A 22,728-nucleotide genomic window follows, 5' to 3' on the forward strand; every position below is an offset into this window, starting at 1 on the left:
TCGTGGTCTTCCAAATAACATGCCTGTGAAATAGGTAACGCATCCATTAAGTTGCTAAAATTCAGAGAGAAAGAGTCTATCTTACTAGGTAAGCATACTATTGAAAATATATTGTAATCCAAGTAGAAATTATTTGCAGAGCCTTGATTTTATTAAATGCTTCAAATTTGGAAACAGTGATCTAGCAATGTTCCTTTAACACATGCATTTTTCAGGTGATTTGCTCCGCTGGGAAAGGGAAGTAATGATGGCGGGGGGAGACAATGTGCAGTGGGGTTTAAAACTACTCTTCACAAATCACAACACATGAATGAAATCAGTTGAACTACACTTCCTGGCAGAAACAGAAGGCTCTTATCCTAGAGAGGATGTAGAGAGCATAGCATGTGATGGGATTTCTTTGGCGGCTCATCCCCTCAAATGATGAGGAAAGCATCACCCACAAATCATGTACCAAAAGGCAGTGGTGGGCCCAAGCTTTCTGACAGCCTGACCTTGGTACCGGGAAAGATTATGGAATGGTTTGTTTTGAAAGCACTCACATGGCAAGTCCAGGATAAGAGGGGGATCAGGCCCAGTCAGCATGGGTTTACGAAAGGCAGGTCCTGCTTGACCAACCTGATCTCCTTCTATGACCAGGTGACCCGCCTAGTGGATGAGGGAAAGGCTGTCGATGTTATTTTCCTAGACTTCAGCAAGGCCTTTGACACTCTCTCTCATGGCATACTCCTTGAGAAGCCCAGAGGGTAGTGGTGAATGGGGTGAAATCCAGTTGGTGGCGGGTCACAAGTGGTGTTCCCCAGGGCTCAGTGTTGGGCCCTGTTCTGTTTAATATCTTTATTGATGATTTGGATGAGGGGATTGAGTGCACCCTCAGCAAGTTTGCAGACAACACCAAGTTGGGAGGCAGGGTCGATCTGCTTGAGGGTAGGGAGGCTCTACAAAGAGATCTGGACAGGCTGGATCGATGGGCTGAGGCCAATCGTATGAGGTTCAACAAGGCCAAGTGCCGGGTCCTGCACTTCGGTCACGGCAACCCCATGCAGTGCTACAGGCTTGGGGAAGAGTGGCTGGAAAGCTGCCTGGCAGAGAAAGACCTGGGGGTGCTGGTTGACAGCCGGCTGAATATGAGCCAGCAGTGTGCCCAGGTGGCCAAGAAGGCCAATCGCATCCTGGCCTGTATCAGGAACAGTGTGGCCAGCAGGAGCAGGGAGGTGGTTGTTCCCCTGTACTCGGCACTGGTGAGGCCGCACCTCGAGTGCTGTGTTCAGTTTTGGGCCCCTCACTACAGGAAAGACACAGAGCTGCTAGAGCGTGTCCAGAGAAGGGCAACCAAGTTGGTGAGGGGCCTTGAGCACAAGTCTTATGAGGAGCGGCTGAGGGATCTGGGGTTGTTCAGTCTAGAAAAGAGGAGGCTGAGGGGAGACCTGATCGCTCTCTACAACTACCTGAAAGGGGGTTGTAGTGAGGTGGGTGTTGGTCTCTTCTGTCAGGTGTCTGGAGATAGGACAAGAGGAAATGGCCTCAAGTTGAGGCAAGGGAGATTTAGGTTAGATATTAGGAAAAAGTTTTTTACTGAGAGGGTTGTCAAACATTGGAATGGGCTGCTCAGGGAAGTGGTTGATTCACCATCCCTGGAGGTATTCAAAAAGCGAGTGGACAGGGTACTCCAGGGCATGGTTTAGGGGGCATGGTTAATGGTTGGACTCGATGATCTTGAAGGTCTTTTCCAACCGAAATGATTCTCTGATTCTATGACATTTTTACTACTGAATCTGCTGCTACTGCTGCATAAGCTTGCTCTAAACAAGCATTAGTAGTAGTAGTATTCAGGCAGGCTTTCCAGTTTTTCCTGATGAAAGAAATTGTCCATTCCTAACAGTTTACGTTCCAGTAAAAGATTAAAAGATTTTATGTTAAGAAAAAAGCACTTCTGTCAACCAGAAGTGCTTTATTTGCCAAATATTAAAGGTTTCGGAACAATGAAGATTTGAGAGTTTCTACCAAAGAAAATTTGCAAAACTCTCCTGTCAGAGAAAGAACTAGGGAATTAAAGACATGGGACATGGTAGCTGCAGATTTTTAAGTATGAGACCTAGTCATGAGCTACATTTGCACTCAAGAGAAACAAATTTCTTTACTATTACCAGCAACAGCCAGGGTGAAATGAAGCTTTCCTGCTTTACCCTTAAAATACTTCTAGTTTTATTCATAAAAATGGGAAATTATTAAAAATTATTACATGGATACTATGACAATTGATTTCTAAATAGATTATACTCATAACACATGAACAGCTCTAATGAATAATTTGTGCAAATTATTTCAGATTTCTCAAACTGCAACAAAACCCAAAGACTCATTATGGCAGAAAAGGTTCTTAAAGGAAGGAAAGAACTAGACATCTTTATTCAATACTCTAATAATTTATATTGCACTTTGTAACACAAAACTTACTTAAACATGATCTTTTCCCAGCTGTGCTTGCACCTCCTGAACATAAATTGCCTCCTCGATGGACCAGCTCAAGTTCCAAGTTTGTTCTGCAAGAAAAATGTAACAGTGTTGAATGGAACAGCATTATTCAAGCTTCTACAGACATGAAAGAGTCATGACAAACTCCCAGCATACACTAAATAAAAGAATGCTGTGAACTAATCTTTAGTGTGAGATACTGCCAAAACGTGACTCAGAATAAAACAAACTTTATCAAGATATTGCCATATGTGATTTTAAGTGGTTTGATTAGCAAGTACTAGATTAAGAGAGCTGCTACAGTTGTGATTTAAGAATAAAAAAAATGTTAATTGTGAGGCTTTTTTCTGTATGCACACAGAACCCCTTGATAATATGCGAATTTATGTGCAAATCTGAAAAGACAATATACAGATTGGCTAAATTTCAATCAATCAGATATGTCTAAAAAGTGCTCTCTTTATTGGCAGGGGTTTTGTTTTGCTTTAAACAAACAGACAGTACAATGGATATGCCATCAAGTAACTAAGTATGAAAACAGCCTAAATTATAATGGAAGCACTGACCTTTATAGATAGGTTAGTTAATAAAAGCCTTGGAGGTTAATTCTGAATGAAACACTGCCAGGCACTGCAGCTCATTAGTATGAAACAGGAGTTGTGTCACCAAATCTCTGCATGTCACATTGATGCTTGCTTTCTTAGTATTACTGTAATCTGATACTTAGGCACCAATTGTTTAGGCCAAATTCGATATAGCTTTGTTTAATTTTGGAATTGGATGTTTCAGTACTGCATTATCTTTTACCCCCAAGACTTGGAGCAAACAATTTACATTATGTTCTCTGAGAGCTTGCTTTAGTAAGTCAACATACATCTCTAATTAAAGTATTATTCTGAAATGTTATTTTGCTAATTTAATGCAAATTGCAAAGCTCAGTCTAAACATATTTTGTCCTTTAACTAAAAATCAAACAATTTTAGGTTCAATATAATGCAACTGAATACGTATTAAAATTCTATTCTATAATTTTAGGCACATAATGTATCTAAGCTAAGACCCCCCCCCCCCCCTATATTTAAGAAGAAACTACAGGATGATTATTTTATTCAAAACAAATTATTTTTTAAGAACTTCAGCTCCATCAGCTTGAAAGACTAATACATTTTTGATATGCAGTGTTTGTTAAGATACTTTTGTATGTTTTTAAAATAGTAACATTTCAGAATAAGTTTGCAGCTTATGCCACCCATTTCTGAAGGAATCCTTTAATCCCCTCTGCTCAGAAAAGGCAATTTAACATTGATAATGTGCCTGCTCAGAGCTCCATCTGGTTGCTGCTGATAAGGGCATCTGTGTGACAGGGGAATTTTCCACTCTTCAGGCGATTTGCAGTGCTCACTGAACTTCTAAAAATCTACCAGCAAGGAAGCAGGGACAGGGATTTCATATTAGTTGACAAAATAGCAACTGTAGATCAGAATGTGCTAGTTCATCGTGAGAATATAAAGAAAACCAGTATGTTTTATTTCTACAAACCTTCTGATAACTAATGTGTAGAACAAAATTAATGGCAGCCTTGCATTAAAACCAAGATAATTAAGATTTAAATCAAAAACACTACCTGAATGTCTAAGAACAACTTTCTAGATCTAGAATTTTCAACTTCCCTTTCGCTAAGAAATACACACAATTTTATAAAACAAACCTCAGGGACAATTCTGAAAAAACTCTTCTTGATACGTATGAGGTGTTATATAGTACTTTTTGCTATAGGGAACGTTAAGGAGAGAGATTTCTGGAAACATACACTCCATCACACATATCATACCAACTCACACCTCCCACACTTCTTCATTGCCCCCAGCTCCTCAAAGACAGCACCTTGTAGTTCAGCTTTCTTGGAAATGTAAATATTAACCTTTTCCTCTAAGAAATCTCTTTCAAAACATACCTAAACTTTGGCATAAAAGTGCACAGTAGAGAAAGCATCTTCTGTGAAACTGAACACTTCTCCTTTATAAAATGTTCTATATCAGGTACAGCCCTAAATCATTTTTGAAAGAGACTAGTGTATCTCCTCCCTAATTCAAGCTCCCTTCTGCCTTGAGGATCTGAGTACCATCTGCCCTCTACTGAAGAAAAGCAGAGCTCTCGGTGCCTATTCTCTCACCAAAGAAGAAAAACTTGGGGCATCTGATAGAAGAGGGGATCACTGAGTCATCTCTGAAAGCATCCTTTGCTATCTCAGCCCCCTCAACATGAAAGAAAGAGAAGGAGAAAGAAAATCTATATGAGCGACTGTTTCCTCTATCTAGAAATCTTTGCGTCATTCATTGGAGCGACAAATTTTGTAGAACACTGGCTTTATCTTCCTCACTCAAAGAAAAAACCTGAGAAGATGGACTTTGCTCAGCTGTGCAGACTCCTGATTAAAGAACAGCCTTACTTCATCCCTTGTTGCGGGCCTTCATTAAAGGAACATTGTTGGGGGTGGGCAGGGTGATTGCATATTTCTCAGAATTCAGATCAGGACAGAGTAGGGGGAAGTAAAAACACAATGCCCTTTCCAGAAAGGGAACATATTTGGATGGACCTCCTCTTTCTATTCGGACAGAAGAATCAAGTTAAGCATTACCATTTTTTCCCCTTTACGAAGACAACATACATGAAAAAACCCAGATACTGAGACGCAGACTGCAACAACACAAGGTTCTTATATTATTCTATACATAGCTGACAGCAAAACCAAAAGCTTTGTTTACACAGCTAACACAAGACCTATTGCTATGCAATACAGAAACAGTCCTCCAAGATACTGCCACAAATGCCAGTCATCAATGCTATGAATGTGGACCTACTAAAATTAAAGCTAGGCACACAGGATTTGTGAATGACACACTATACTAATCTCACGAATGTCAGCAAAGACAAGGAGGGATGCATACAAAAAGGGCATAAATTTAACAAGGTAAGACTGTAGGGAAAGGGGGAGGTACCTAAGGAGCTGCTTTTCCAGCTGTGCACACAATTCAGAATGGCAAGACCCTGAGTGCCTCTTTTGCTAGGAAAAGACAGGGGCTAGCTCTCCCACTAGGTGGTAAAGAATTTGCTTGTAATTTCTTTTCTCTGCTACCAGTGACATCTGTCTGGGTAAGCAAAAGTGAATTAAGAAACGGAAGTTCCTGTTCTCCTGAAGCAGAAAGGATAAGCTGTGGCAAATGGCTACATCTTGTTTAACCAGTAGTATTCCCATTCCAGCATGCAGAAATCCACTTCAAAGCTGGCCTCCAGCTGTAAACTAGCATCTTTTAAGAAGACTGCAGATGATGTCAATTTCCAGTTGAAAATGGAACATGACTTAGAGGAAGATTAAGAGTGTTTAATTCACTTGCAAATATATGGAGTCAAAAATATCATTGCATTCAAATGCTTATTTAAACAGGGGCTACTTATCATCTTGACCACTTTATCTGTATGTTAGATTAAATACTGGGAACAAATGAGTAACAGCTGTAGATAGTCTGACCAGAAACAACGAAATGTTTCAGAATACATGAAGTTAGAAATGCTCAAAGGTAACTGGTTGGTAAGGAACACAAGGATATCATTACCTCAAAAAGAACTGGATGGAAATAAGGAAGAAACAGGCTGAATGACAGGAATAACTACCAGAAAGCCAGTTACTTCAGTGTTTAATTGTGGATAGTCCATTGTTTGGATACTTACAATTAAACAAAACATACTAAAATCATACAAAGAAAACTTCTTCAGTCTGGGAGATGACCAGCTCACTTACATATTTATTTCCATAAATACAAACTTCAAGGTTATATTAAAATGTCTTTTAAAAAGTTTTAATTTTTTTTTAACCTGTAGTTCTCATGCAATTATAAAGTAGCAGAAGCCTGTAAATCTGGACTGATGAATTAAAAGGCAAGAGAAATTAACCATTTTGTAGCGGATCTGCCAGGCACCCTCGTAAGTGATCTTATGAGTTATGGTAAAAATACAGAAGGTTGGATCCAACCCCCGAAATCCTTCAGCCATGGATAAATGGAAAATTGCTGACACCAGTCTAACCTAACAAGAAGAGGTCACAACAAGTACAGGTGGCATATGCTAATCTTAGTGGTCAACCGTGATTTCTCTCTCTAGCAGTGCAAGCAGGAATGAAATGCTGTTATGGTTTGAAGTATTTTTAACTCTTGGAATGAACACAGAAATTTTGGGCTTAGGGTGTTAATATCAAAATAATAAAATATAGATATATCTAAAATGTTTAGCTAGCATTTTTAAAAATTATATAACATTACACCCAGAAATAAATTCTAACACCATTTTTGTACCTTAAATGGCATGTCAAGTTACAGTTACAAGTAATCATACTTCTTATGTGGGAAACATTAATTTTGAGTCCTTTGTATTTTTGGAAGGGTATTAAATTGTATTGAGCAAACACATCATTGCTAAAAATCTCAACATTATTTATCCCTGTATAACATATACTATTTAAAGTAATACAGAATAATCTTTTAACTTGCTATGTATAAAATTTAATCGCTCTTCTTAATCAAGGCACAGTTAAGATACTCTTAAAGAATACAGATAATATTTCTTTTAATAGAATTATACGATAGTCTAGGTTGGAAGAGAATTCTGGAGATTAGATGGTCCAACCTTCTGTCAAATGCTGAACCTTAAGATTTGATTATCCAGAGTCCTGCCAAGCCACATCTTGAGTATTTCCACTGTTTATGTACTAAAGACACCAGTCTACTAAAGACACTCAGCAACTGGAGTTTATGAAACTGCAGTAAAAAATGCTACTGGATGATACCACTTGTATGCTTGCACTTTCCCTGCAGACAGCACCCTCCCTGCAGGCCTCAGTAAGTCAGAGTTTAGAAAATTGTTTGCTTAATGAGTATTTCAGCTTCTTCTTATGGGAAAACCCTGCACTACTGTAAATCTGAACAGATTAACCATTCGGAGCATCTTAACATTAACGGTATAGATGGAAGGAGGGACTGTTTGATTTTCTTGGAGAAGGTGTCTGTGACACTGACAGCTATAAAACTGGAATGAAACATCATGCAGAAAATGCTGGTACTTTTGACACTTTTTTAGAAGTCTTATTCACATGAAGATATTCCTGGCTGCTGATGTAGAAAAGGCTCCTTCTGTGATCCCCATTTAAGTAAATAAAACTAATATCTGTCAGAGAGATTAAAAACACCTTGTGATTTAAAAACCAGCAATATGGCAGTGATACAGAAATAATCTCATTCTGCTAAATAGCAGTAAAGAAGATTTGACAGTTTGGGAAAGGAAGGTAGGAAAAGAAATTCAACACAGAATTTTGATATATGGAATGCAAAACCTTGACTAAAGAAGAAAACTAAATAAGCAGAAGACAAAATGTTCTCCAGGTTCTGTGTCACTGCTGCATGAACTAAAAATGAACTGAAAGGCATATCTTTCCATCTTGCATATGCCTGCATGTGAAAATCAGAAAATGTAATCTCAAATGTACTAAGTACTCAAAAAGTACTTTTTGGAGAGGATGGAATTTTATTTATTTATTTAAAGAAGAAAACTATCTCATGAGTAATACCATTAGTGAGAAACACAAAAGAAAAAATACAAAAAGAAGAAAAATACCCACCTGGCTACTGAATACATAAACAGAAAATCATTGTCAGGTGATCCAGGACTCTTACTATAATCTGTATACTTCTTCTGTGTGGTACTTTTTATATCTTTCATTACAGATTCCATTTCTTTACTGAGATTGGTTTCAGACTATGAACAAAGACACAAAAGAAGATCAGTTAATTTTACCTGAAGAAATGCACTAGCTGATCGCAAAGTGTAGCACTTTCATATTTATAAAAACACATTTGCAGGTTATGAAAAAATATGCATTAAAAGCCAATATTCTGTCTCACAGAAGTGTTATATTCTGAAAGTTATTCTGATTTGTTCTGAATATGAAAACATCACTGTTTTGTCCATCTCCTAAGTTCAAGAACCTCACTGCTTGCATTATTTTGAAGTATACTTGCATTGCATAAGTATGCGAAAATAACACAAAGTATCTCCATCAAGACTGGAATGCTAGCAAAATTTAATAGAATTAATTCTATCATTCAGAAAGACCTCATGAAGCTTTGCAATACATAAGCATCTGCAAACTGCTCCTTCTGTAAAACAAATAATCCATACCTTAAAATGTTCTTAATAGTCATTCTTTAAATAGCTTCCAGTTACAAGGATATTTGTGGTTTTACATTGTAAAGAAACGATAAACAAATTTTATATTACATGACTCAATTCTATGTAAATTACTATGGAGAGAGGTGAAAATGTACTCCATAAAAAATTCTATTAATTGCATTTTCTCAGCTTTTTAGTTGTATATTTTTAATAGGTAATGCAATAAGTGCTGCAAATATTTTAAATTTCTTGATATGAAAAAAAAAATAGTATGTTATCCTCCATATCAGAAGAAAATGAAGTTTCCCAGGTTGTTGAGTTTCTAAGAGGTCACAAATGCAACATAATGTAAAAACTGAAAGGTAGAGGCAAATTAACAAGGATCTTTCTGCCTTACACTGATGCTTACTGGGAAAGTTCCCAGCTGCTCTTGAAGATCTTCCACCTCTTGTACAAGATCTTGCATACACTTGTTACTATGACTTTGCCAAAGGCTTCTTTCCATGTTGTTTCCAGGATAACAAGGAAGAACACTGTTAGCAAACTGCCTACAGAGGGGACAGGTAAATTCTCCTTTGTCCACTGAAAAGCCCTGGAGGACCTGGTCATTCTAAAAGAAAAGAAAGAAGACGTAGCTGAAATTTGCAAGAGATTATAATTGTTAGTTTGATATTTCAGGTGTATAGCTAAAGAACTAAGTCTAAAACCAAAAACTGTAAAGAAAGAATAATTGGAATAGCTCCTCATTTTAGTGAAAAAGGTCTTAACTACTAGAGACTATCTTACAATCCTCCAACTCAACTAATTTTCCTAATTTTTAAGTACTCTTCATTGCCAACAATATCCCCATAATAAACTAGAAATACATCAGTGGGCTATTTTGAACATTTCACATGTGTTGTCTCTTTCTAGCAATTCCTAATAAAGTTTGAGACTCCATTGATAACACCTTTTAATTTATCAAAAGGCAATTTTATTTTCAGTCATGAGAAATATTTGAAGTTATTCCTCAGAAGTAGTACAGGCTGAAAAACCTAGTGAAGTAGCCATTGGAGGGCAGCATGACAAAAACCCTGATTATTTCTTCTTTATCATGAAGGATCAAAAAATGGACACAGAAGCACGTGTGTGGGAAGTGGGGACATCTCCCGAGTACTTCTGTTACTGGCAAACAACCTTGCTTCAGCTTCGTGAATTGCTTCAGTGGTTTCCCACTCCTGGGAGAAGAGAACTGCTAACATAATAGTGACTATAATTTAAACTTCAAGCGATCAGCCCCGAATGCTGAGGCATTCTGGCGAGCCTACTTTTACATACTGTTCTGGATGTTGATCTCTGATTATATTATGTAAAAATAAATGTTTTACTCAGATGAACACAAGTCTATATAAATTATTTCAGTACTAAGAATGCCAGGAATAGTCAAAATTATTATCCAGTCATCTAGGTAGTAGTAATACATGCTAGGATCAAAAGTTCACTTAAATAATCTAGAAATCTTCAAGAATATCATGAGATGGAATTAACAGTTTATTTCAAGTAAGAATCCACCAGAAAAGGGAGTTCAGTGTCTATATGATGCCAAAGATTACTTTTCCAAAATTCTGTAAAATTAGATTCTACCATGAAAGCCCAGATTTATTTATATTATATTTATATTATATATTTAATTATTTTGACAACACAATTACCCCTGAAAGCATCTTTACAGTCATATGGAAAAGAACAATTCATGATGAGATCCAATAAAGGTGGAACAGCTTCCAATTTCTCTAGAGGTAAATTTCACAGTATGACCAAAGCTGATTCTAAAAATAGAAAGCATTGTTCATAGTATTTCTCAAAATGGAAACAAATCAACAAAACGTACAAAAAAAATAAAACTAAAGAAATATCACATAAAGTAATCTTGAATAAAAAAGCAGTTTCAAATGGAACAAGAAGTCATCATTTAGTCTTTATTTTATTACACTAAATAATGCAGAAAGAAATGATTGCTTAAAATCTGATAACTTCTACCACTGCTGAGCTTGTGATAACTTTCTGCGGTGCCATTCAGAAGATCTGCAATTGGGCTGAAGAGGTTGAGGGGGGTGAAGGAGGCCAGCAACATCAGTGGAACACCACCCTGTTTACCGAGACCGTGTGAAAATAAGGATGTCTCTTCTAGCCAATGATTTCTGAGGCTTGACAATCAAACCATATTTTAAAACCTTATATAGCAGTAATTTCCCAACAGTATTTTCCAAGGAGAGAAAAAAAAAAAAGCATAATTCACAAGAGTTAAACTATTTTAACTCATTTCTCTAAACTGCATGTATATACATAACATATACCATACATAACTGGAGATAAAAATCTAACTTTTTGTAACTGAATTTTCATATTAGGAATTAACCAAAAGCACGAGTTTGTATTTGTGAAATTCCCCTCTCATTTTTTCTTCAGTTTCTCTGTAATTTCTAACACATGTTAAACATCAAAATAGGAATCTATGAAACAGAAATGAAAAGCGTAAGAAATGCTTCACCTGAATATGCACACCAGAAAAAGAACCCCCAAACCCAGTGATTTAATTTTTTAAGAACAGGATTAATTTACTCAAGTATTTTTTCTGATATATCAGAATAACTGAAAACAAACATACTTTTGTTAATAACGTCAAGATGTAATAAGAGATTTAGTATCTACAGTTCTTGAAACATAATGAAAACATCTTGACCATTCATGTAAACCCAGTATTCCTTCCTCTGAACAGCATAAATCCAATTGACTTCACTAAGAACAGTTCAGATCCAAATAGAATAGATGATCTTTGGTTTCACTTACCCGTAAAGATTCCATGTAAGATTTGTGACAATCTATGTGTAAAGTGTGACCGCAAGTTTGTACATAAACACCTCCTTCCCAGCCTATTGACACTGCTTGCAGACAGGAACTCTAAGACAAAGCAGAAACAGTAAGAAAAAAGAACAACAATATATAAAAATGTATTTACCACAACTTATTTTAAGATTTAAAAACTATATAGATTTTTATTTGCATGCTATCTAATTAAAAGACATGCTGTAGAAATAAAAATTTTATTTTATAAAGTATTTACTTATGCTAACTTACATGGCTGCCATTATGCTATTCTTTCCAACAAACAGCCAAACATTTAAGTTACAACTTCTACAGTTCTTGTCACTTAAGATAATGACTTCTTTAAAGAACCTCTTGTATTACAGCATGAAGATGGCTCTAACTCTACCATCTGTTCCAACAGTACAAGTTATCCCATGTCCAACAGCAATATACTGCTCCAATACATTTCATTCAGCTTTGTATGTAACCAAAATAACAAGATCACAGTTATATAATTAAACCCCAATCTGTTATTAAAATTCAGCGTAAACACTTAGGGTTTTTAATGTGTTGTTGAACAATATTGTATATAACAAATCATAAAGGGAAAAGAGAACAAATACTTGTTTAGTGAATTGAATTTTATACTAGGATTGTTTTGAAAACATCGGCCTTATTCGAAGACTGCACTTATAGCCCACATGTCAAAAATAAAATTACCTCACTGGTAGTTCTCAGAAAGTAATGAACTGAAAAAACAGTCACCACTGGCAAACTTATGATAAGGAATTCTAGAAAATTCTCTTGCAGAATACCTAGCTATAGTAAGTCTAATTATTGAGTCACCATCCCTGGAGGTATTCAAAAAGCGAGTGGACAGGGTACTCCAGGGCATGGTTTAGGGGGCATGGTTAATGGTTGGACTTGATGATCTTGAAGGTCTTTTCCAACCGAAATGATTCTATGATTCTATGATTAAATCTCCATTTCTCAAAAAAATAATTTTATACACAGATTGAAATGTACATTCTGGTTACACATTTAAAGAACAGAAAAAGAATTATGGCTACTAGAATTGGAAAACAATTTTTAGTGTAGACTCACCCTAAAATGGTCTTAATACATGATGCAAAACCAGGGTACTGTGAATAACCAACTCTGATAGCTGCATTTTTTAAGGATGTCCTGCATATGAGCAGGAGATCAAAACAAAATTACAAATTCTAGCTACAAGACATGCTCCTATTTACCTTGCCTCAACCTGATATTCATAATGTTCTTATGACCCTCTCAGGCCATAGAACAAGAAAAACCTTTTCTCCTGCTGGTTCCTGCATAATTTAGTAGACTGCACTACTAGTAAGCCACAGTCTTGTAACATACCTGGACAAGCCCCACAGGACAAATGTTTCATTCAGGAAAAGCATTCTTTATTGCATGTATTTAATGAGGCTACTTAGTATCAATTGCATAAGAAAAAAACCCAACCCCCAAGTCTTTGCAGAAAGGCTTTATTCTATTATTCTTGAGTTCAAAAATATAGGAGATTCCAAAGGAAGCCATAGGCTCGGGAAGGAGCACACCTATATCAAGTTACTAGTTAGAGTACTATGTGATTCTGAAAACAGTCCTATCAATCTAGTATATGAAGTTTTATCTCCTAATCCTTAGTCATACCTCTCTGTATTAAAAATAATCACTTTCAATGATTTTTCCTTTAATGGGCAAGAACTCTACTCCCTGACAGCAAGCATCAAATTTCAGCTAAGAAAGTGCAAAAGGAATCTCTATGGAGAGAATTGGCCTGTTTTGCCAATCTGTATATAGCACGTAGCTTTTGAATATTTTTTTTTTCTTCTAGTATAATAAGCTAAATCATGTTTCGTAACTTAAAACTTTCACATCTAAGAGAAATTATTCTCTTGCCTCCTGAAATCTGTTGTTAGAGGAAGGACACTTACTGGGAAGGACACAGTTGATAAACAAAAGGACTGCTTACTGCTTAGCTCAGCTGAACAGGACGCTCAAGACACTAAGAGATGTTTCCATTTTTATGCCAAAAGAAATTTAAGGATTAGTTCTTTCATGCAGAGGCATTTTTTAGCACAGTAGTGACCTGGAAACTTGAAAGCAAAAATAGCTAATTCAACTAATGTTTGAATCAAGGGTGGAATTTTTGAAAGCAGGATGCATTTGCTCATTGCATTACAGTATATTTTAGACTAATCTGTTGGTAGTGTTACTGCACAGAAAGGGAAACATACACTTCAGTGAGATCAAGTTTTTGAGTAACATTTTGCTTGGAACTCCTTCCGTTTGTAGTACGCAAACATGTAAAAATACAGCTACAGCATTGCTTCATGTTTTTGATCACTTCAGTAGGAAAAAATATTAAGTGTTTGAAACAATAAACAAACATCATCAATACCAAAAGAAGAAAAGCGTGTCCACAGATTCTTTCTGAACTAAAATATCTTTTGTTCAGAAATAAATTTCCTGCTTACATCTTTAGAAGTTTTACTTTCTAGCAAGGAAATGTATACTATTTGCCTCAGGAGAAGATGCTTTTCTGAAAACATTGCCCAATTTTTAAAACTATATCAAAACAATTATGACATTTACTCTAAATTAATCTACTTTACATAAGCAAGCTTGGTTGCAGTTGGCAAATTTCAATTCTCTGTGGATGACAGATGATGAGAAAGATAGCAATCATGTCAGAGTAAAAATTGCCACAGTTTTCCCTCTTTAAAGCTTCTAAAGGCTGATTATTTAGTTAGATCTGCCTAAAAACTGGTATGCCACCTGGGACTAGTCTATAGGAGCTAATTTAGGGTCATAGGTTACATATTCTTCTCCCCCAGAATGATTTCTCAGAACAGTTATATATTATCTTACATGGATGTTTTACACACTAGCAAGGAAAGTCCCAGGCAGCACTTCCACAAAGGTCTATAACTGAACAAGTCCTGTTAAGCAACAAGAATTGGCTCTCAAAATTAAATATGAAAAGCTGTAATGTGGCTTTCTGAAGCAATGCAAAACTCTGCTTGGAACAGCTAACAGAACTGCAAAACAGAAAATAACATACCAATTAATGTAAAACTGAACTTTAGTAATGCTGTGCAGAGTTGAGGATTCAGCAGAAGAGGGTGAAGTCTTCTGCTGGTCCCTCCTTCCCATCCACTCATCCTCCCCTTCTCTGTAGTGGCTCAGAAAACTGTTAGAGGTTAAAACAACTCTTTCCACTTACTCTGTGCTGCCAAAAATAGTTTTAACTGATTAAGAGTAATTCCTTGATCAGGTTTTCTGAATGGCCACGAGAAAACTGGTGTTTTGAAAGTAATACCTAAGACAGCAAAACCACATCTCAATTGTGTGGTCACACTGAATTGTGAACTATCTTCTAGAGAACATCTGCATGGATATTAAATGACTACATAGTCCGTATACTAGATGCCTGTGCCAAAATATAACTAGGGAAAAGCCAGACACTATTTGAAAATAAGGACCCTATCAAATGTAAACACTTGGTAACTACTGCAACGTGACAAAGTGTTCATTAAATGTAGAAATTAAACTAGGAGGGCTCTAAGTTTTAATTTCATTTAACTTTTTACACAATTTTTTCTTAAGTAGTGGTATTGTTCATATGAAATACTTACATCTTTAAAGTATCGCTGTAAAGTTGTAAGCCTCACATCATGCAGTGCTGCGCAGGTATCCCAAGGGTATATTTGCTCCTCTTCAGTAGTTGGCAGTTTCTTTGGCTCAGTGCTATTGCGGCATTGTCCCAACACTGTATGAAGAAAAGAAGCAATAAAGACTGCAATGAATAACAATACGCTAAACAACTAAGAAAACAAACAGGAAATTCTGGTTTGTAACTACAACGTGCTTTGTTAAACAGTAAAAAAATTATTGAAGAAACTAAATACTGAAAGTTGTGCTTTTGCACTTGTACATAAAGTATATATACATACATATAGATACACTGATGGCTATTTTATTTTCTTTCTCTTTCAGTACCTATTTTCCTGCAGGTCTATTATATACTGCTGGCTTGCAAAAGCTAACAGGAACTAGAAGGGAATGAAACTTTTCACGCTCTTCCCAAACATTTAAAAATTTTCTCAGTACCCTTAGACCTACAGAGGTGGCTCATGGAGGACCATCCACAAAAAAAGGGAAGACTGTCTTTCCAGGCTCCATGAGACACAACAGTATTTATGCACACATATTAAAAGCTGCAGAAACACTGCTTGCCCAAGTCACACATTCATACCTGAGGATGCTTGTAATAGTACAACTAGCCCTGTAGGTCTCTCTTCAGTAGAAGGACCACTTTGTCCACAAATAACACAATCATATATTGCCTCAGAAACATGCTGTTCTGATGTAGCTACCTCCATGGCAATATCAGCATCTGGCGATTCTAAAAAAAGATAAGAAAACTGATATTAAACAGAGGGAAAGAAATCCAATTGCATCTGCACTGAGGTAGTGACGAAAAAAACTCCAAAATAATCTCTCTAGTTTATCTACAAGTAAAACATTGACCGTTACTTGAAACTTACCTTGCTGCTTCAAACAGAAAGACACCTACACAATGAAGTCCAAGTTTTCCCATATTCAAAATTATTCCGAGTAGAATTAAATGTTTACTTCAAGTTTTGTATTAAACTTGATCTCTTTAAAACTTCTATAAAACAGAGATCTAACTTCTATTTCATTAGATACTATATTGAAAACTCTGAACAGCGAGATGAAGGGCAATGAGTATGAATCTCTACTGAACCCAGATTTGCTCATAACTGACTCTAACAACAATTAGAAGGAAAAATTTAATCTGGAGACCTTCGAAATAACTTAAAGATGCTTAGACAAGGCAAATGAAACGTGCAACTAAAAAGGAAAGTATTTTTTTTAATATGAAACTTGGACAATCTTTAAAATTTTGGGGTGCATTAAGAAAGTAATCTGATGCTATGCAGCAGATGTATACAGTAAATGTTAAACTAAACAAGACATATCAGAGACCTGGTTTTCTAATGGTCCACATTATTATTTCCTAGGTGCACAGACAGAAATGTTCAAGGCTAAGGACCAGCTTCAAAGTATCGAAGCAATTGCACTTGATGTAGCTTTGTTCACATGACAGTGGTGGTAGTTTTGGGGCAGGGGTCTAACCAAAATAGAAGCAATTTTACGTTATGTTACAATCAAAGGTAAGACTTCTTTATTGGCTTGAAAGAAAAGCACCTTAGGACTAGATGATCCTCTCCTGACTGCTCAGGAACACAGCCAGCCTCTTGACTTATATTCTAAGTGTGCTTTGTTTCTTTCCTAGAAGGTAATTTTTCCAAAGGAAAACACTTCCTCCCTACCTTCAGCCATGCCTTTTATCTTGGTGATTAAGTAGGCCAAGGTGCTGGATAGAGAACCTAAAAACCCTGAGTGCAGCAACAGTCCTCATGCTGAACCGCTTTTAGGAGAGGTGTTCTCTTCTGAAAGTCCACTAGAAGTTCAGCACAGGAAGCCTGCTGCTATAAGGACAGGCATGTGGGATGCCGGGGAGCATCTTTCCTTGCTATGAAAAGCTCCATGCAATGCTTTCACTCACAGGGCAGAATGAAAATTACACTGTTTTAGTAACTATTGATTTCCCAGTCAGTTATTGAGGGTCATATGAAAATGAACGCCAATCTTCATTGACATGCAGTTAATATTGTACACACATCTATCACCATCTAGTGGCAGTCAGATGTACAATGAAAGAAAAACCAGAATGCATCAACTGCAAATGTTTTTTAAATCCAAACATCCAGAAAACCTAGCGGCAGCACAGAAGGGAGGAAGTAAACACTAAAGCTATTTTTTATATTTAACCTCACCTCATAATTGTGTAATACACACTCACAGATACCTGTGTATCAGAAGCACATGACACGGGAATGACTAGAGTTCCAGCCTTCTTATTTATCTTCTTCTAAGATATTGTCAATACAACATAAAATATGCATCCATGCAATATTTTTAAGTGTAGTAAGAGAATAGTGAATACAGTGTGTCAATCTGATTTTGAACAACCCAATGGAAGTCCTCAAAAATCAGTCAACATTTAATTTACAAAATACCATTCGTTCATCATAAATTGCTTATTTTAAACCGTAAGGAAAAAAATACAGATCTTAGTATTTAAAAGGTGTTTCAAACCAAATCAGTATATGCAATCTATACTTCTATTCCCTATATGCAACAGGCACAGAAAAATCAGGCTAATTTAATTTTATAACTCAATGATCAAATGCATGTTTCCTTCACAACTACTTAGATCAAGTGCTAGGCTACTGTGGCAAACAATAAAATTTCAAGGGAACTAGACTTCTAGTATCAAGGAAGACTTCCTAACAAAATAATTTCCGCCAGAGATAGTGAAAGAAAACAAAGTCACCTTAGCCAAAATCCATGGGTAAGAGAAATTGGCAAGAATTTAAAATCTCAAATAACTAAGCAGACCAAAAAAACCCAACCAAACAAAACCCCCCAATTCTTTTTGAATGGACTATGATAAACCTTGATTACTGGCTTAAACTAGTTGTTAGCTTCTTTGGAAGATAAGACTTGGGCTATGGTTTGTTTGAGAGGGTACCTTTTGGCAGCAGAATTCCTGGGGTGAAAATGGATCAGTGGCAGTCTGGAAAAAAGAAAGCAACCTATGCATATAGTAATGATCTCAATCTCATCTTTCTTGCCTTCCTGAGTTTTGCCTCTGTGGAGCTCCTGTGGAAGCCACAGACCCTGCCTCACCAGCTACATGATCTACCTACACTATCAAGGACCAGGACAAGCATGTTGCAACTCAAGATACTGTTGAAAATGAGACAGACTCTCTCCTGCAAACTTTGTTCTAAAATATTTCATTAACGCATTGATACTTGTGAATATAAACTAATTGGCATGTCTCTATTCTACTTCACTTTCAGTTATGTATTTCCTATTTCACATAGGGAAAAATAAAACTAAACTGCATTTTACTGCAATAGTACTCAGATGGAAGCTTAAAATGCCCAGAAACTTCTATCTCCACAGCTTTTTTTTTTTACTCCCCTCCATTTCATACAAGCAAAAGTACAGAATTCCTTTGTGTTTTCCACAGCAACTTGTGAAGTATTTATTTAAAATGACTGGAGTTGTAATGCTATTTTATTCATTTGATTTAGAAAATACAGGTTCTCAGCAATTTTTAAAGCATGAACTAACATTTCCTAGCTCCCAGAATGCAATTATAAAAAGACAGCTTAATAAAAATGATTATTGTATTAAATGTCCTTTTATATTGATGAAAAGTCTTTATAGTTAAATATTGATTGTAATATAACACAAAATTCCTTCTATTCTGGCTAAAAACCCTACCCAAACCACCACCAAGAACTGTCACCTGAACAAAGCTACATCAGTTGCAACTAAAAGGTGAAGAATAATCTAAATCTCCTTATTTTGCTTCCAGTGATGCACAAACCCCCAACATCTTTTGCCGACACTAAGAAGATATTTCCATGAAAACAGCACTTGTGTGTTATGTCCCAGAACAATGTTGCCTTACTGAGTGCCAAAGGAATCCTTTGCCAGTCATTTGCTAAGATACTGATCTTGAGGCATATTAGTCCTCCACCTTTCAAACAGGTTTTTTAGAAGCCCGCAGTTTTGTTTTGCGTGAAAACCACTGGCACCCAAAACAAGACATCTTGTCGCTCCACTGGAGATTCAGAAAGTAGGCAGCAACAACAGGAGAGCAAGGAAGACCAAGGTGGCTTTAGTTGCTAAGCTGAAGCATGCCTTTACTAGTCAAGCAGCAAGCATAGGAGACAGCAAGTGTATTTTACGTCAAGCATTCTTTGGAATACAACCAAAGATGCTTACAGTTTAAAACTCTGATTCTTCAAAGATTTAACCTAACTGATTTCACAGAGACTTGTCCTGATGGTGTCAATGTGTGTGAAGGACAGAGACTTGCCCTGATGATGTCAATGTGTGTGAAGGAGAAAATGAGAAATACAAGGTAAAGCACATGGTGTTGGTATCAATTCACCAAGTTTCTCTCATGAGGTTTGTCTAATGTTGTAACACAGCCCACCCCCTTACAGTGGGTTCTGGGACTTTTCATTGCCCTTGTGAATTATTTCAGAAATCTGGGTAAATATGAACCTCATTAAAAACAAAGATAAAAACACTGAAGGAGGATGAAAACATGCAAACTGTAACAGAAATCCAGGGTAGTGCCAAACACTATCATTCCCATGGGTTTTTAAAAAAGTTATTTAGCTCTTTGTTTGGTTTTGTACCAATAGGAGTAAGAGACCCAAAGTTACAAAATCCTAGCATTTCCTACTTCCTAGCAAATACTGATCAGTCTGCTAAAATCTAGCACACTGCTTTATCACAGAATGCAGTGCTGCCTGAATTTTATTTCATTTGTACTCTCCAGAGCTAAAGATTCCCCCCCCTTCTTTCCCCTACCCAGCAAAACCCTAGAACTGAAAGGGCTCTGTAAACACAGTAGTTTACAATGTCTGTTGACCGTAGTCAACATTTTTCCTGCTGTATACATTGTGTGTCAAAGTGGCCCCTTGGCATCAAAGCAACCATTAGCATGCTAATATTCTTTGTCCTGACCCAGTGTATATATTCTCAAGAGATCAGTACCTAATTTATTTTTCTATCTGGGTTCAGAAGATTGAGCGCTAGGAAATGTATGTCACCTTGCATTAAAACTGTACACTTCTCTTTAACTCTAGCTAAAGAACATTCACTTGAAGGACAAAATGATGTCCTGCCAAGACTCACATCATCAGAAAGAAACAAAAAGACCATACTGCATACTTATCATGAGGCATTAAAAAAACCCAACAAACAAATCACAAAACCCCCACATTGGGCACTTCAGAGACAGCAAAACTACTGAAGGAATGTGAGATATCTTAGCATGTGTAATTCACAAATTAACCAGTTTACAAATTTGATTAAGTAGTTCAGCAGCTTGCCTGGAGTGGATCATAATATTTCATGTTTATAAAACTTAGACAGACCGATCATTACAAGTATCGGTGTAATTTGTTGAAGGTTACTATTAACTGGAGCAGAAGTATTTATTTTTGTTCTTATCAAGTCCCACCTGAAAGGCAGTGAAGTTTCAAAAATCTCTTGCCTGGAGTTCCACGTCACAACAGATAAACCATAGCCTTACACTGAGATGAGTGCTCTCAAAACAAAGATTTAAAAGTAGCTATTACTAGGAGACTAGAAGGCCTGTAGAGTTGACACTGTATGTGACTACATGACAACACATTTTTGACTCACTAGACATTCTCCTCAGATATTTCAAGAGCTCTATCTGCTGCTCTTAGAACGATGCTTCTTGGTTTATTTTTCTGCTTTTTACATTGTCCTGCAGTCAAACAGCTAAAGACAGCACAGTGGATTCTGTTCCATCCTAATTCATTAACATAACTGTTTCTAAATTTCACTTAATTACTTCCAGGCAAGCTTGAATGGCAGTGCAGTTCTGCAGATGTCACAGAATATAAATAGAAAGTAACAGGGGGCACAAATAGAAAAAGCTAAATAATTGGATTTTTTTCTACAGTGATTATATGCAAGAAAATGCCAACCTTTACTTTCAGAATCTCAGATGAATTTGTGAATTCCAGTTCAAATAAATAACTTTTGCTGGTAAAATGAGATACGTTTAATATTGAAAAATGAACATGTAATTGAGTAACTTCCTTTTAAGCCATGTTTCATTGCAGCATCCCAACAATCAAACAATAGGAATGCCTCAGGGGATTAACAATGATTCTGTGCACTTTAATAAACTCTTTGGAAACTATTAAGTTTATGGGGTTTCAATAAAATAATCTTTAAGCTTTGGCTATTCTCCATTATTCCTGTTGTCTACTAGACACATTTATTTTCAGAGTATTTTCAGTCTTTTAGACTGTCAAGAGAAAGCTATAATGAGATTTTTGAAGTGCTATACCCAAAACCAATTACATCAGTTCTCATGTTTTACCACTGAATCACAGCCACATTTCATAGATAGAGAATTTTTAAAAGTTGTTGATGATGATGATGATGATAATTTGCCTAAATGACACCAACTGAATCAGTGACAAATCCAGGGAGCTGACGCCTCACCTTGCCTGCATTCTGACAGTGTTATTACTGTTACAACAATCAATCAAAATAGACCTACTGCTGAATTTCAACCTATAATAAAGTAGTTTGAATGTGTGAGAAGGGGCTGCATTTTAACTGACTGATTTTAGTCTGAAAGGATTTTTTTGTTTTCAAATGTACTATTTCAGCACAGCTATAATACAATTCGCGGTAAGACTATTAAATACTTGTATTAGTTTGTAATTGAATCACTCCAGGAAGACTAGTTTCAGAATTCTTACTAGTCTTGTGTTTTAAAATTAGAGTAACAATGGTTTTTGCAACTTTTTCAATAATTTGCTGTAACATAGCGAGACTGCATTCATGGCTGAACAAATTACTTCAGTTAAAAAAAACATTAGAGCAAACTGAAAAAAATATTCCTGGCAAACAATTAATCTAGGTTTTTAAATAAATCCTACACACTATAATGAAATACGTACTTCCCTTCTGCAAGCTATTTTAATGCCAGTCAGAACATAAAAGCTAGTTAATAATGGACTATATAGTACAAATTAGGTGAATTTTCATCACAAACTCAGAAAACAGTATGGCAACCTAGAAAACACTGAAAAAAGTTAGTGAAAAAGCAAAGCAATTATTCAGCTAACACAATGCCTGGAATTCTATTAAGCTGTGGCCAAGAAATGTCTTCATACAAAAAAACTTTATGAAAATGTAGTCCATTAAGTCGATTCTATCTACTGTTGTGCATGACCTGGTATAATTGACAACAAACAGTACATTTTATGTTGAGATATCTGAAGTTATTAATTGTTTAAATACTAAGAAAGAAACAATTTGTGTTGCACGCCCAAGAACTTATTAATGCACAATCATAAGCACAAAGGCCCAGGTCTGCCTGTTACAGAAATTAAGGGTTCTTTTTAATATTTGACATATGTAGTTAAATAAAAGCTAAGTGTTCCCAGTCCTCCACACAAATAATGCTGTGTAATCGATGTAACT

At 36.3% G+C, this 22,728-nt stretch overlaps 1 protein-coding gene across 7 annotated transcripts in view; it reads right to left on the bottom strand.

Annotated features, from left to right (window-relative positions):
• UBR3 (ubiquitin protein ligase E3 component n-recognin 3) overlaps positions 1-22,728 on the bottom strand; it is a 124,668-nt gene that overhangs the window by 39,462 nt on the left and 62,478 nt on the right. For 5 of the 7 annotated variants that reach the window (XM_052792906.1, XM_052792904.1, XM_052792902.1 and 2 more), the window contains 6 exons: positions 15,827-15,976; positions 15,207-15,340; positions 11,524-11,634; positions 9,092-9,304; positions 8,144-8,280; positions 2,458-2,543 (listed from right to left, as the gene is read on the bottom strand). In XM_052792906.1, coding sequence (XP_052648866.1) covers positions 2,458-2,543; positions 8,144-8,280; positions 9,092-9,304; positions 11,524-11,634; positions 15,207-15,340; positions 15,827-15,976 — 831 coding nt within the window. The remainder of the gene's footprint in view (positions 1-2,457; positions 2,544-8,143; positions 8,281-9,091; positions 9,305-11,523; positions 11,635-15,206; positions 15,341-15,826; positions 15,977-22,728) is intronic. The other 2 variants (XM_052792905.1, XM_052792903.1) reach the window with 1 other exon arrangement.

The sequence above is a fragment of the Harpia harpyja genome, chromosome 7 (genome assembly GCF_026419915.1).
Source record: "Harpia harpyja isolate bHarHar1 chromosome 7, bHarHar1 primary haplotype, whole genome shotgun sequence".
Taxonomy (NCBI): domain Eukaryota; kingdom Metazoa; phylum Chordata; class Aves; order Accipitriformes; family Accipitridae; genus Harpia; species Harpia harpyja.